General features: G+C 45.8%; 3 protein-coding genes across 4 annotated transcripts; 1 reads left to right on the forward strand and 2 right to left on the reverse strand.

Annotated features, from left to right (window-relative positions):
• Positions 1-64: 64 nt before the first annotated feature.
• On the reverse strand, positions 65-2,150 carry LOC112886995. Its single transcript, XM_025953095.1, has 2 exons — positions 1,245-2,150; positions 65-1,140 (listed from the first exon to the last, which is right to left on the reverse strand). The coding sequence occupies exons 1-2, from the start codon at positions 1,904-1,906 to the stop codon at positions 1,134-1,136; spliced, it is 669 nt and encodes a 222-aa protein (XP_025808880.1). The 5' UTR covers positions 1,907-2,150; the 3' UTR covers positions 65-1,133.
• A 418-nt stretch (positions 2,151-2,568) lies between these two features.
• LOC112886686 (phosphoinositide phosphatase SAC7-like) lies at positions 2,569-11,165 on the reverse strand. Of its 2 annotated transcripts, XM_025952759.1 has the most exons (20): positions 10,976-11,165; positions 10,341-10,612; positions 9,673-10,046; positions 9,501-9,592; positions 9,264-9,321; positions 8,691-8,747; positions 8,493-8,526; positions 8,279-8,359; positions 8,008-8,114; positions 7,785-7,871; positions 7,510-7,587; positions 7,024-7,094; positions 6,830-6,928; positions 5,987-6,086; positions 5,314-5,422; positions 5,138-5,210; positions 4,502-4,595; positions 4,047-4,139; positions 3,723-3,789; positions 2,569-3,006 (listed from the first exon to the last, which is right to left on the reverse strand). In XM_025952759.1, the coding sequence occupies exons 2-20, from the start codon at positions 10,543-10,545 to the stop codon at positions 2,876-2,878; spliced, it is 2,010 nt and encodes a 669-aa protein (XP_025808544.1). In that variant the 5' UTR covers positions 10,546-10,612; positions 10,976-11,165; the 3' UTR covers positions 2,569-2,875. The 2 variants fall into 2 exon arrangements, with proteins under 2 accessions (XP_025808544.1, XP_025808472.1); XM_025952687.1 differs by lacking the exon at positions 10,341-10,612 and having other exon boundaries at positions 10,976-11,160.
• A 698-nt stretch (positions 11,166-11,863) lies between these two features.
• LOC112886917 lies at positions 11,864-13,255 on the forward strand. Its single transcript, XM_025952980.1, has one exon. It carries the CDS (start codon positions 12,232-12,234, stop codon positions 13,039-13,041), a length of 810 nt encoding a protein of 269 aa, XP_025808765.1. The 5' UTR covers positions 11,864-12,231; the 3' UTR covers positions 13,042-13,255.
• The last annotated feature ends 577 nt before the right edge of the window (positions 13,256-13,832 follow it).

Here is a 13,832-nt window from a genome sequence, read left to right on the forward strand (position 1 = left end):
AGCGTTTTGATCTGTCCAATCTCTTGCAGTGCTACTAATTTTGAGGCTGCCTGCTGCTTCTACATTACAGCACTTTGGCTTTTTCCTGATGTAGCTGAAGCTGACCCTAAATCACGCACTATTGTGTGGTACAAGTACACACATGAACTAGCATAGATTGTTTGGGGTATGCCAGGTAAGAAGTCCTGAATCTGAATCTGGTCAGTCTTAAAAAATACATATATATTTGTTAAAGTCACAGTTGCGTTATATATTCCTGGTGCATGATTTCTGGGTGTTTTGTGGTGATATCTGCCCAAAATTTGCTAATTTCTCATGTTGTAGTGTTGGAATTTTAAACAGCTATGCGAAAGAACTCAGATAGTTGTTACCTGGGATATATGATGGTGGTGACACCTCCCTCGTGTTGGATCTTGGAAGTGCTAATAGCTGGTGAGATGACTTATTTGATGTCTGGTGTCATGTCGGCATACGGCATTTTTCTTGCTATTTTTTTATCTTAATTTCCATGTGCTCTTGTTGCCATGCCCTCCTGATGTATATGTATGCTCGCTATGAAATGACCGACGAATAGCTGGACTGTATATTGCTCAGCCACATGCAACAAGCCAACAACGTAGACATGGTAGCAGATTGCTGCCCTAGAAGCATGTCTGTTCTCTTCTGGATTCCTTTTCCCGGATTGTTAAGCATGTCTGTCGTCTCCTGATTTTTTTTTTCCTCCGTTACCTCCATTTGGTTTATTTGTTACATTTCGTGACCCATCTAATAAAAAATACTAACAAATATATCATTTTAGATATTAAACTTGGTCAAAATTAGAGAATTTAGTTTGGTAATACGAACGGGAACAAGTACAAGACCATTTTAGCACCCCGTGGAATTCATCATGGCTGGAGAACATACCTCTCCTACCAACTACAAGCACAAAGATCAACTTGGTATTACAAGGCAGCATCAACTTCCAAACCCTCTTAGACCAGCTCCCCATCAAGAACAACCGTGAATTTCGCAGGATTTCATTCTACAGGAGCCAAACAAATCGCTCCATGCAGCATTGTTCCCATAAAATCCTTGCGAAATTCCCATGTTCCAGACCAGCAACTGCTGCGCAATGCAGCTTATGAGGCAGACTACATTCTTCAGCAGAAATCAAGGTAGAAAAAAAAAGTTGTCAACATAAATATATATAAAAAAACATCTCTGGTATAAGTATGTGTTGTCCCGGCCTGGCTTTAGATCACCTGGACTTGGCTTTCTTGGAGCAGAACATGCCCCCGACCAGCGAGATCCCACTCCTCTGCTTCTTGTGCTTCTTCCTGGCGGCCTTGTTCTTGCTGTTCTTGACCTTGCTCCCCTTCCCGTCTCCCCCCAGGTCGTCCTCGATCATCTTGATGGCCAGCGCCTCCGACAGGCTCGGCAGGTACTCCAGGCTCGCCATCCACTCCTCGGCCCGGCTCTCGTCCCACCGGTCGCTGCGGACCCGGCCGTGGCAGCTGTATTCGTCTTCTCCGATGGCCGCCGCCGGCGCGCCGACGACGGCCAAATCCTTCCCCTTGCCGAGGCCGGAGAAGACGGCCAGGCCCCTGCTGAACTGCGCGCTCAGGCTGGACACGGCCACCTCCATCTGGGCCTGCCTCTGCCTCAGCTCCACCAGCTCGCCCTTGGCCTCCGCCAGGTCTTCCTCCAGCTTCTTCAGGCAGTCCAGCTCCAGGACCATGGACGACGAGGCTGCCGGAGGCGCACTGAGCTTGACGCTGGACTCGCTGCTCGCGTTGGAGCTGCCGCTGCCGTTGCCACCACCGGCGTACCGCTCGCCGAAGACCTCGACGGCTTGCCGGACCGACCGGAACGGCCGGGAGGTGTCGACCTCGGCGCGGCTCCGGGCGGTTGCCTCCATGACCATGAGTGAGGATGCTGCCAGTGCAGGTGACTAGGTGAGGCCGAGATCACTGATGGGAACCCAATGCAAAGGGTGTTGAAGTAGACATGGTTCCCGCCTTCCCGGGCTTTATCTTGGCTTCTACTTCAAACACCAACCAGGAGCGGCAGCAGCAGCAGAATACAGGCCTTGTGTCGAGGTCAAGTAAAAACCGGTAGAGGGGAAGAAGGGGACTTGCCACCAAAAGCACACGAGCTTTTACAAGTGCAGGCCGGACAAGTTGCTGGTGCAGAAAGAGCTGACAAGGCACAGTAGAAATGCAGAACAGATGCAGTTGGCATACTCGAACAGACACTCAGAGTTTGGCAGATAAAATGCATTTCTTTTAGACAGCAACCACTCTGGCAAATGCTTCAGCAGGACTTCAAGAAAGCCAACGAAATTTATGACTGTTTGCAGGGGTTGAATGTATAAACAGATAATGCATTTGCACGGCTGAAACTGTTATAGAACAGAAAGGTTCAGGTGATGAAGTGACAGCATAACTGACTAGCCATGTACGGACAGCGGTTTAGTCTGAATACTTTATTAAAGTGAGTGTAGGTACAGCTCCCTAAGTCTAAACCCAAGGGAACAATGGTATAGAATACAATTCTTCGTATGATAAGGAAAATGGCCATTGCTGGTGAAACTGTCAAGAACTCAAAGTGTGTCAAATCGTAATTACACTGATAACTGCAAAAGGCATGTTCACTTGTTTTTTTACAAATGGATTCTATCAAGCAGATCATGACAGCCGGGACTACAGGAATTAAAACTTACAGAGAAGGAAACAGAAGCTTGTTACAAAATGGAAGAAAACTTATTACAAAGGGTTTGCGTGCAAAAAATGCAATACATAATCTTTACAAACCAATGCGTCGACAAGTTTGATGAATGATGACAATCTAAGAGGCAACTCACTTGATGAGCCAAATAGTTGCTTTGCACCTATCAATGGCGTGACTGGTGAAACCGAGGTCGGTTAGTGAATGTTCGACCATTGGCTTTGACAAAATGTGTGATACCAATACAAAGACCAGCCCACAGAAGTGACAGCAACAAGTGGCGAACATCATTCCGGGCTGCAAAGGTAATCGAGAAAAGTTAGCGTGCACATGGAATTACAATTTCGCTCAACCTGAATAGTCTGGCTCAGTACTTACGGGTCAATACATTAGGATAGCTAGAACTTTAACAACATTGATAGATTTTGACTTTACAAATTTCAAATTTTCAAACATTAATTATAGTATATAACAAAATAAAACAAATATCTCATGTTGGTTCTTAGAATATTGATCAGTCTAATTTTTCATCCTCAACTTCAGCCGTTTACTTCACATCCCCAAAATGCCAAAACCAGCGCAAATCACATCTCAAGGACCTGATATCATGGCGTTATTGTGTGGTCTCGCAAATACAATCAATTTTGTCATGTTAACTGGAAGTCTGGCACGTCATCAACTTGACCACACACCCATTAAGTTGAATTGTAGCACTTATTAAGCCAAGAAAAAATGAGAGAAGAATAAATATGTGTGCAAGTGTTTTTTTTGTCCCATTGGTTGCATTAAGATTTTAATAATCAATGCACTGCATAAACAAAATATCAAGGTAGCACATTGAGCAGTAAAGCTCTTTTCCAAAGGAATGAGCCTAAATGGAAGACTTTATGAAATTGTTCGTTTATTTAATGCATGGACTTATAGCACAAGGTAGCACAAGGAGAGCACTGATCAGCATAAATTTATAGCAGAACACTAAAAAATATCTCTTTCAGCAGAGCCAGAATCCTTACCATGCCTTAGTGACATCATCATGAACATCAGAGCTCCCATAACTAATGCAAAAGCGAGGCGGAAGGACTGTAAATGAAAAAATGCATAAGTTTCGTTCTGTTGGAATATATAAGAGACACATTCCAGTAGTTGATCCAGCTGTTTCCCATAAATAAAGACTATCAAGTGAGTGTCGAGAGATTGTGTATGTACATGTGCTTAGTCAAAATCCACCCAAAAACATACAAAATTTGAATGATTTCGAAGGAATTCCCATTAGCAATTCAAAATGTGATAACTTTGTGTGTAAAGAGAAAGTTTAAGCTATAGCGAATTGTACCCACCGCATAATTCTCTAGAAGTCCTCCTTTTCTTGGCACTGCCATGTCTCGACTAACAGATGTCATGTAATGTCCTTGAAGAAGGTCCATGGCATCCTATGTAAGATAATAAATAAATATTAAGGCCAGCATACAAAATACCTGGTGCAGATATTTTAATTGAAGGTAAATTGGAACAAATTGAGTTGAAATCTGTAGCTTGCATGATGTTTGGTAGATTGTGGATAGTGGAGGCATTAACAAGAAGTTCTATAGAGAATGCATTGTCTGTTACAAATCAATTATACAACATCATGTAAGCTGCCATAACTCAGCATAAATTTCAGTAATTTATTGCTTAGGCTTAGGCCCCTCTGCAAGAACTGCACTGATATTAATATATCATTAACATGACACATCTACTAAGCGAAGTCATAGAGAGTTGACATTTGGGCATCATCGACAAAATCAATGTTTACCTGCTTAGTCCCATCAACAAAGTTATTCAAGTAGTATCTAGCAAGTGCATTCCGTAAATCATTCACAATTCCCTGAGTAGTTCGCTTCCCATACCTAAGAGATGAAAACAAATGTAAATGTGGAGAAAGTAACCTAGAATAAATAATATAATATCGCTGCTGTCTTTCATTTTAAAATACCCAACTACTAAACAGAATGGATGTAAATTAACCACCAGCAATCTATGATATATACAGAAGAAACTATAGTACTTAATATGCACTCTCAGTCTAATTATTATTCTGGGACCATCTTATGTCCTGCACTGACATTTACTGGTATGATGTAGATTTTTCACCCGACGACTAGAAACATATACCAGTTTTACAGTAACCCATTATCTGGGTCATGCTAGTATAGAGATTCACTGCAACAGTGGTCATGGGATCTTCAATTCTTCAAAACCCCTAAGCGTCTCATAACTAGAAGTTCTTAGCTTTGAATAGATTTGAGGTGATAAAGGTGACTACTGTTCTTATTTAATGTAAAAATTGGAACTAGGTCCTGTTCTTGCTAAGAAAAAGAAAGGGGAGGGACTACAAATATAGTAAAAAGCACTTAAAAGGTAAAGTGGAAATTTGTTCTACAGAAATTACCGAACAAAATCTCCCTTCAGAGCAGGAGTTCCGGAGTACTGAATGCTTATTGCATCTCCATGATTTGCCCACACTGAAAAAAGGATTCAATTTACTCCAGCATCATTGCTTATAAAAAGGAATGGGAAAACACAACTAAGAAACCAGATTAATTAAATGGTAAAGATAATACTCACAAACTTTATAATTTGTATCAAAGGCTGGATGGTTGCTTATTGTATCATCAACACCAAGAACTTCTATCCGTTGGAGTTGGCTCTCCAGAATTTTTCCTCCAATCATGCTCTGTTTAGAGATTGTTAGAATTCAGAGATATAAGTGAAAGTTGAAGAACCAAAAGAGAACTAAAACCCAAAAAAGATAGTAATTGTCCATCATAGAAGGATGTATCAACAATACCAACAATAGCACAACGATTAGCTACTACAGTATGAGTCTATGAACTCAAGGCATGGGATTCTTACTGCGTCATATGTTCTGTTTTAGAACAAATAATCTGAAACCAAACAAGAGTACAACTTAAACCATATACTTAGTATCAAACATGCTGTCCTAAAAGTACATAATTTATCCCAGTATACAAGTTTGGAAAATGATTACAGTTCAAAAGAGACATTTTTTGCAAATTCCGCCTCTGGTAGATAGTACATCTACATTGCAATACTACAATAAAAGGATGATGAATGCCCTTAGCCAAACAGAAAATCTTTCACAAGTTGGTTTGGAAAACAAAAAGGGAAGCCGCTAAGTAACTGGATGACTAAAAAGGTACTTTTGCATAGACATATTATTTGCTTACGAATAACTGCTGAAGTACATGTGAATGCAATAAAGCTTGGAAGTATGTACCTGAGTCACATTGGTGCGATCCAAACAGTCTATACAATTTGTTCTGACAGTGCCAGTCTGCTCCTCAATTTTCTCGCCTTTATCATTTATAAGGAAGTACCTATCAGACAACTGTATTAGAAAACCAAGTTGGAAAGGATACATGAGTCTTTGGAGACATAATATAAAGGAATATATATACAGAAAACCTCACTATAGATGATGACAATAAGCCAAAAACAGAATGACTAACACATTGTGACTGAATGCATTTCACTTTTCCTGATTAGCCAGGATCTCAAATAAAAATGGCTTACCCAGTGATGAAAACTCCCACATAAATTGGGATCTGGGAAGGGAATTTGTAGGCAACCTTAATCTCATTTTGTGAGGAGGTGCATAAGTGCATTCGAACCCAGGACCTCCAGGGCACAAGTGGAGAGACTATCACTGTGCCAGGCCCACGCTTCAGACAGGAACTCGAATACCAAAAATAAAATATATAAAGTAGGTAATTAACGCATCTGTACTAGCACTCCTCAAGGTTCAAGGCAATATCTGAAGTGATAACATGCAAGATTTGATAGCTTTGGCTTCAAGTAGAAAAGTTCATTCTGTATCAGGCTGATTTTAGCACGAATTGATCCATAGACGACTAGATTAAAGAACTAATGATCCCCTCAAGCCAAGTCCTATGCAGTTGGTTTTGCATGCAGATTTGATGTGCAATGGGCGGTTGTCTGTTAGACCAAAGTATATTTGGTAGCTGATTTGGCCCCCATATAACAATGTTCCTTTGACATATATAACGTACAAAATGATACACGGCATGACATGGAGTAATACTACACCAGTTAAACATACCTATGTTGCTTAAGATAATCTTTGATCTGCTCATACAGCTGAGAAAGGCGTTCAAAGTGAATATGACCACAAACTCGGTGGAAGTCAAAGTGCACATATCTGCAACACATAGGCATAGGCATGCATACATTCTTAGCCACAACATTACATGATAGGAGCAGTGAGCAGTCCACAGCGGAGAAAGGAATTGTTACCTTACATCTTCACTGAGAATAGGTTCAATAGATTTTGCATATCTTTCACGGAGGCGACCCTCACCGCCACCCTGAATATCAGAAATCAAACAAGGTGAACATCACATGGACGATAGAAGAAAGCCAATAAGCAAAAACTATAGGGGTAGATGAAAAAGTATATATATATTCAATCAAAATGACCAATCTGTTAGTGCTTCACTGCTTGAACAAATCATTATACTACTACATGCAACACAAGAAGTAATAACTGTTAGTACATATCAAAATATGTCCACTAGGGAAGAAAATAATGCAAGTATGCAGGATCCATATATGAGGTCAATCCTAAATATGAAGAATTGTATGATTTTGGAAAGCAGACATCTTACTGAGGATCAGAGCCCACGCATAACGATTTTATATGGGGCAAGTACTCCTGATTTTCTTAATTTTGGAAACTCATAGCACTAATGCTACTTTGAAGTTCAAGTGCAGTGTACTTACTGTATTGACAAGATCTACAGCCAAGACAGCTCCATATTTCTTTTGCAAATCATGAAAGTGCCGCTCAAGCACACGAGGCTGAACAACAGAAACCAAGATAGAGTTATAAAAATAATAATAATAATAATGAACACAATTTGCATACTTGCATTATAGAGTATCTACTACTACTAGCTAAATCTAAGTAAGGATACCATACAATGTCATGGCAAGATATAGTGCCATTATAGCAAAAAAGTAAAGAAGCAAACAAGGAACGATATAAGAAAGCTCACCGCCTCCTCTTGTCTAACAATGTCAAAGCTAGGTTTATATGTCAAATCAACAATCTGCTCCCACAAGAATGGCATAGAACCTCGAACCTACAAGACATATAATTTGTCAAGGTATTTGGAATATTTATATAACAACAAACTAATTAGACTGAAGCACAGCATAAAAATGAGGCAACCAAAAGCAATATTAATTGTTGATTTCAAATTGTGAGAAGAAACCTACTTGTACATACGATGCTGTAAATCCTTTTGACTGCATTATCTGCTCTGTTTCAACAAAGTTTGCAGCATAACCCTCTGCATCAGCTCCTCGTCTCCACATCCGCGTACCTTTAGAAACACTCATGAAGAGATCATAAACATTGAGTTTCACAAAAATGACAAAACATGATGCAGTTAAAACTGACCATGCACAGTAATAACATATTTAAATAAAATATTAATGAAAGTTAAGAAATGTGAAAAGCTTATTTTTGATGCCTAAGAACGCTCACCTATCCTCCGGGTGCACCTACGTGCAATCAGGGTCACATTTACCTTTTCTGACCCAACTTCTGCATGTATGTTTTGAAAACCTGATATTTAGTTAAGTTCCATAAATTCACAATAAAACATGACCCAAAGGAAACTTGAATCAACATTTTAATAGAACGCATCTTATATCTCTAGTAGTGCCCTAGTTGAAATTTCATGATATGCCAAGGATACTGCCTTGAATTACTGGCAATAAGTACTGGTCCAGCTGTTAAGAAAGGAAGCAATCAGAATACTGGTTCAGCTGCCTTGAAATCCAAAGTGAAATGAACTAAGGGCTTGTCTGGAAAGGGAAGATAGTCTAGGAATTTTACAAATTTTACCAATCCCTGTATCCAAACAGTCCACCACCTAAAGATATATTAATCTTACCTTGTTCTCAATTAGAGGTTCCAACAAGTAACTGTTCCATAGAAATCTTGGTTCAGCCTGAAAAGAGTTATGTTATTCAATCAGTGATAGTAGTTAGAAAAGCACAAGATAGTACTACTAAGCACTGATGCTGAAAAGCTACTGTGAAAAATCTTATAACCTATTTTACCAAGTTCAACTAAGTAAGACAGTTTTCTCTGTTCTCAGTTTTCACACTATAAAAGTTCTACCAAACATTAACATGCACATTTTCCATGTGAAGGATGCGATTACTTAGAATTATCTTGTGAATTTGCAGCATGCTACAGAAGTCACTAGCCATTACCAATAGCAGAATGGCAAACATTGAGACTAGTGCAAACAGTCAGTGCAAAATTTGTTGCCATAAAAATGGCCAGATTACATGGCATTCTATGTAATACTAAAAGTAGCAACTAGCAAAGGCAACTTGGTACTACATGTACCAGTAAGGGTAAGCAGCAGAGGCTAGCATATGACAAGATATAGTAGACATAGATAATGACTCCCATCTATAAGCAAAATGCGGAGTTAGAAATGGAGAAGGAAGCAAACCTGTCTCCAAAGGGGAAGTGATTTATACTCATCACCAAGATCATGTAGCCTCTGTGCACTGGATTAGAACAGACAAAGATAAGTCTGTGGATTAGAACAAATAATACAGGGAATGTCATAGTACTAAATTAATTGAGACCATGCATATTCCATAATAACTTTCTCTCTGCATTCAAAAGCTAAATGCTTCAAGGCTGGAACTCAAGAATGTAACTGAAATGTTTAATAATAACTCACGAAAGTGTAAGGTTGATATCATAGGAGAAGTGAAGGCCGATAGTCCTCTCTGCAGCATCCAGGAGTTCCGAGAATTCACTTTCCATTTTTTTCTGCCAACAGTATATTTGAATGTTCAAAGGGAATATTGATAGCAACAACTTAAAAGGGTACGAAAGAAGCAATGTCACACCTGTTCGGCAGAAGTTGTGTTAAGTGCATTGTTGCAGGGAAGAACTTTTAGTCCTGTCACTTTAAAAATTGCGTGTCCCAAGTAGGATCCCACACAATCACGATCTGTGATCACCAGAAAATATGATCCAACTGCAAGCTTGAGCACTCCTATCACACCATAAACTGTTTGAACTTTAGGTGTTGATGATCCACGTGGCGGCAACGCTTCAACCAGATTCATTGTTCCATTGGCTCGGCTAACTGATAAGAACAAGTCAGCAAGGCCATCAATTGGTTCAAATATATAACAGTCAGGAAACTCCCAAAGCCTCAGTCTTGTATGAAGTTTAGATGAAGGGCTTCCATAATTTGTCCCATCCATGGCGGGATAACCTGAAACAATTGGTGTTACTGATGGTGGTAAGAGTAACAATCACATGCAGATTTTCATTTAGAGTACTAGTCAAATTTATTTAAAAACACTTGTGGGGAGATAATTAGCACAGAACAGGTTGCCAGGAAGATTATGAAACTGGGATTTCTCTTAATTAAACAATAGCAATTGAAATGCCAGGGCTGTACTGTCAATCATCAGAGCAAAGCCCTACTGGAACTTTGCGACACAAACATGAGTATTAAGGCTCCAACCACCACCCGCAACGGAAAAAATAAATAGACAAGTCGAACCTTCAGCACGGGCAACTTTAAGATGGCCACGGTCGGGCGCACAGCCAAACAAGCGGCGTGTATCTGAGCAGGGAAGATAAGTTCTAGCACGATTGTGATGAAACAGAAGAGATCTACAGCCCCGTGTCCTGCTATGAACATGATTCGCGGGAGGCGTGCGGGCTGGAAGAACGAATCCAGTAACTAGAGCAGCACCGCTGGCCATTGGCCCATAGCCAGATATCTAGCGTCGGAGATCTTGAGCCATGAGCAATCTGGATGCTTGTCTTATCCTATATAGGTAGTTGGAGGAGACAGATCAGGGTCAGCTGAGCTGAGAATCAAGAAAATAACTAACTGGTCAAAGATCCCTGAGCTTTAACTAACTGCTCGCTTTAATCCGAAGCCCCGAGCTTGCATCACTCGCAGGCACAAACGAGAGGAGAAACCCACGGTGTCCGACCGATCACGGGGACCGCCAGAACACTCGCGGACCAAGCAACAGCAATTCCTGTAGAAATTAAGCGGCGAGGCGCCCGCACCGCCCAATCGAATCTCCTACGGGCGGGCGACCCGCGGCGTCGTCGAAAACCCCCGGCCCCACCCATCTTCTTAAGCGACGAATTCGGTCAGGTTGCAGGAGAAACGAGCCATACCGCTGCAATGAGAAGGTCCTCCCCTGCTGCGACTAGCCGGTCGCCCCAGATCGCTGGGGAGGCTCGCCGCTGTACAGGTCGCCGGAGCGGGGCGGTGACTCTTCTTCGTTCGAAGCGGGCGATGCGGAGCTGGACGGGGGCCCACAGACACGGACACGAAAAGGTTCGCCCCACGATCTATCTCGTCTTCTGGATGCGGGCCCCGCCCCGGAGTCCGATTATTTTTATTTTTGCCTTGTGTGTAGTTGTGTCGAAGTGGAGCGGAGATGATTTGGGCCGGAGGGCTGGAAAACCCCATCGTGCCGGGCAGATTCCCAAGGCCCAACTTCTCAGCCATTCCGCGCCTATCGCCGGCCCCGGAAGGCCCGCCAGTCCGTGCGCGACCGCGGGCGCCGGCGGCGAGCCCAACTGGACGGCGATTTGGCAGGCGTTGACACGGCTGCTTGCCGGGCCGTCCCTTCCGCGGCCGCGTGCCGGTCAGTGTAAACACGTGACTTGACTAGCGCGGCCGGGCCAGGCGGGGCCGGCGACACCGCGACGCCAGCCAGGTGGGCGGCCGACGCGACGGCTGTGACGCCCGGCCAAGCACCTGCGCCTCCAAGCTAGGCCACAACCAGCCCAACTGCAGCTCAGTAGCCTGGTCCCGTGTCCAGGCTGGTTGCCTGGCATCAGCCTGTGTGCACACGAGTCTAGTTTTCTCTGCAGGGTAATCCACGGCATCAGCGGCGGTCGATAAGCCCTGAGAAGAGATCGATCCGGTCCTGCACTCGCTGCCAGATCGGCGGAGGAGATCGAAGCTTCCGTGGGCTGGCTGGGCTGCCGCGCCAGCCCCCCGGCGCAGGTGCAGCAGACGGCGGCTGCAAGCAACATCCAAGAGCGCGCGCGCGCGCCCACACGAGTACGCACGCCGCGACACGCGCGGGCCTCCCGGCCGCCGTGCGTGTCGCGCACAGCTACCTCCCCCCCGGTTCCCGGCCTCCCGGGCGGCCCACACCGCCGTACGCTGCGCATCCATCCATTGATCCATCCATCCCGATAACTACCAACCGAACCCCGGCCTCAACAGTGCGGCGCAACGGCACCAGTGTCACCAGCACGCCCCGGTCGCGATCATCGCTCGCTCACTCTCGACTGATAGGTAGCCTTATCGTCAGAGCCCAGCAGGGGCAGGGAAGAAAGCTAAGGCGCAGCGCGCGAGCGAGTGCAACAGCGCGGCGCGGGACCGTCACGCGCGCCAGCGAGGGAGTAGCGAGGCCATGGAGGACGACGACGACTTCACCTTCCCAACGGTCGCCGCCGCGCGGGAGCCGGAAGGGCAGCTCGGAGGGCCGCCGGTGGCGCCCCTGCTCCACCAGCTCCCGCTCCCCGACCTCGCCGCGGCGTCGTCCCCTCTCTGGCCGTTCGCGGGCTCTCCGAAGGTGACGGTGACCGCGGACGGAGACGGTCGCCGTGCCGACGAGGCGGGTGGCGACCGGGAGGAGCGCGGTGCCGCCGCTGACGAGGAGGGGATGGACCTCCTGTGGGAGGGCGCCACCGCCACAACGGCGGCGCCACAGTCAGCAGGGAGCGGCGCCGTGCATGCAGCAGAGCCAGAGCCGCCGGAGCCGAAGCCGGCGCCGCGCCGCACCGAGGCGGACGGAGACGACAAGCGGCGCGCCGCAGCCGTGGCCGACGCGGAGAGGATGGACAAGCTGTGGGAGAGCTTCAACGAGGAGCTCCTCCTCCTGCGGCGCCCCCGCACCAAGCCCGCCGCCGATCGCAACAAGGACTGCTATCTCTGCAGCTACCCGCCGTCGGACGACGCCGACGACTCCGAGGACACGTCCGCGTCGTCCCCCGCGGAGCGGCGCGGGTACGGGTGCGCGCCCACGATGCTGCGCGCCTCGTCGCGCGCCGGCGGGGCGGGCCAGTTCTGCGGCGGCAGCCCTCGCGGCGGGCGGCGGCGCGGCGGAGGCCGCGGGGCCGCGGCCGGGTGGGCGCTGCTGCTCAGGCTGTTCCGGAGGCTCTTCGCCGTCGACAAGGCCACCACGGTGTCCCGCACCCACGCCACCATCTACGTGCCGTGACCATGATGCTCTAGCGATGCACACGGTACCATCATCCAATTTGCAGCAGAGATTCTTACGTACGGCGATTACAGTTTACTTTTCTTCGTCAAGAAGATGTTGAAAATTAGCTAGGTCATGAGTTAACCAAGTGCTTGTACCACCCTCCCATGAACAACTAGAGAGTTGATGAGTAAATATCGGAATCTGCAGGGATGAAGATCCTTTCGTCCAATCCTCCTGTTTTTTGAGGTGCTGGCAAGGCATGTGTGCGCCCAATGCTACTGTGTATAAGGTGTCTGTGGTGATTAAAGGGAAAGAGAGCATCACATCGCTAAGTGTTCTGTGTCATGGCACAGAACAATGCAGCAGCCAGCTACCCACCAGTGGAGCTAATAGCATTATTGATCTGCCATCTTAGAACTAATAATTAGAACAGCAAAGTGCCTCCTTTTCAATTTCGTCCCGGCCAGCGCAACGAGTAGTGGTAGCTCAACGATGGAGCAGGTCCTCACCGAGTGCGTTTTGGGGACCGTCCCCACCCAATTTTTTTCCCAACTAAGGGGCGAGAAAGAGATCCACATTCCCAAAAGCCAAAAAAACAAAGCGCCCCGCGTGTCACCTAGTGTGAATGATCGATTCCCACGCACCGGAGAGTGGCAAAGGCGGGGACGCCGGACGGACGGCGACAGCCACCGACCGGCGCTGATCGCGACGGCGGAGCTGTACGTTTTAATCAACCCTACGGCGGCGGCGGCGGCTTCACCTTCACCCGCCACCGCCGGCCACCAAAAGCCTCCGAATGATTTGAT

This window comes from Panicum hallii, chromosome 1, assembly GCF_002211085.1.
Source record: "Panicum hallii strain FIL2 chromosome 1, PHallii_v3.1, whole genome shotgun sequence".
Classification (NCBI taxonomy): domain Eukaryota; kingdom Viridiplantae; phylum Streptophyta; class Magnoliopsida; order Poales; family Poaceae; genus Panicum; species Panicum hallii.

Excerpts from the sequence above, each read along its gene's own strand:
- LOC112886995 (XM_025953095.1), bottom strand. The coding sequence starts at position 1,906 with ATGGTCATGGAGGCAACCGCCCGGAGCCGCGCCGAGGTCGACACCTCC.
- LOC112886686 (XM_025952759.1), bottom strand. The coding sequence starts at position 10,545 with ATGGCCAGCGGTGCTGCTCTAGTTACTGGATTCGTTCTTCCAGCCCGC. Across the intron at positions 7,588-7,784 it reads TTGTTAGACAAGAGGAGGCG|CCTCGTGTGCTTGAGCGGCA; the intron begins GTGAGCTTTCTT and ends TCTGTTGTTCAG. Across the intron at positions 5,211-5,313 it reads TGATACAAATTATAAAGTTT|TGTGGGCAAATCATGGAGAT; the intron begins GTGAGTATTATC and ends TCCTTTTTTCAG.
- LOC112886917 (XM_025952980.1), top strand. The coding sequence starts at position 12,232 with ATGGAGGACGACGACGACTTCACCTTCCCAACGGTCGCCGCCGCGCGG.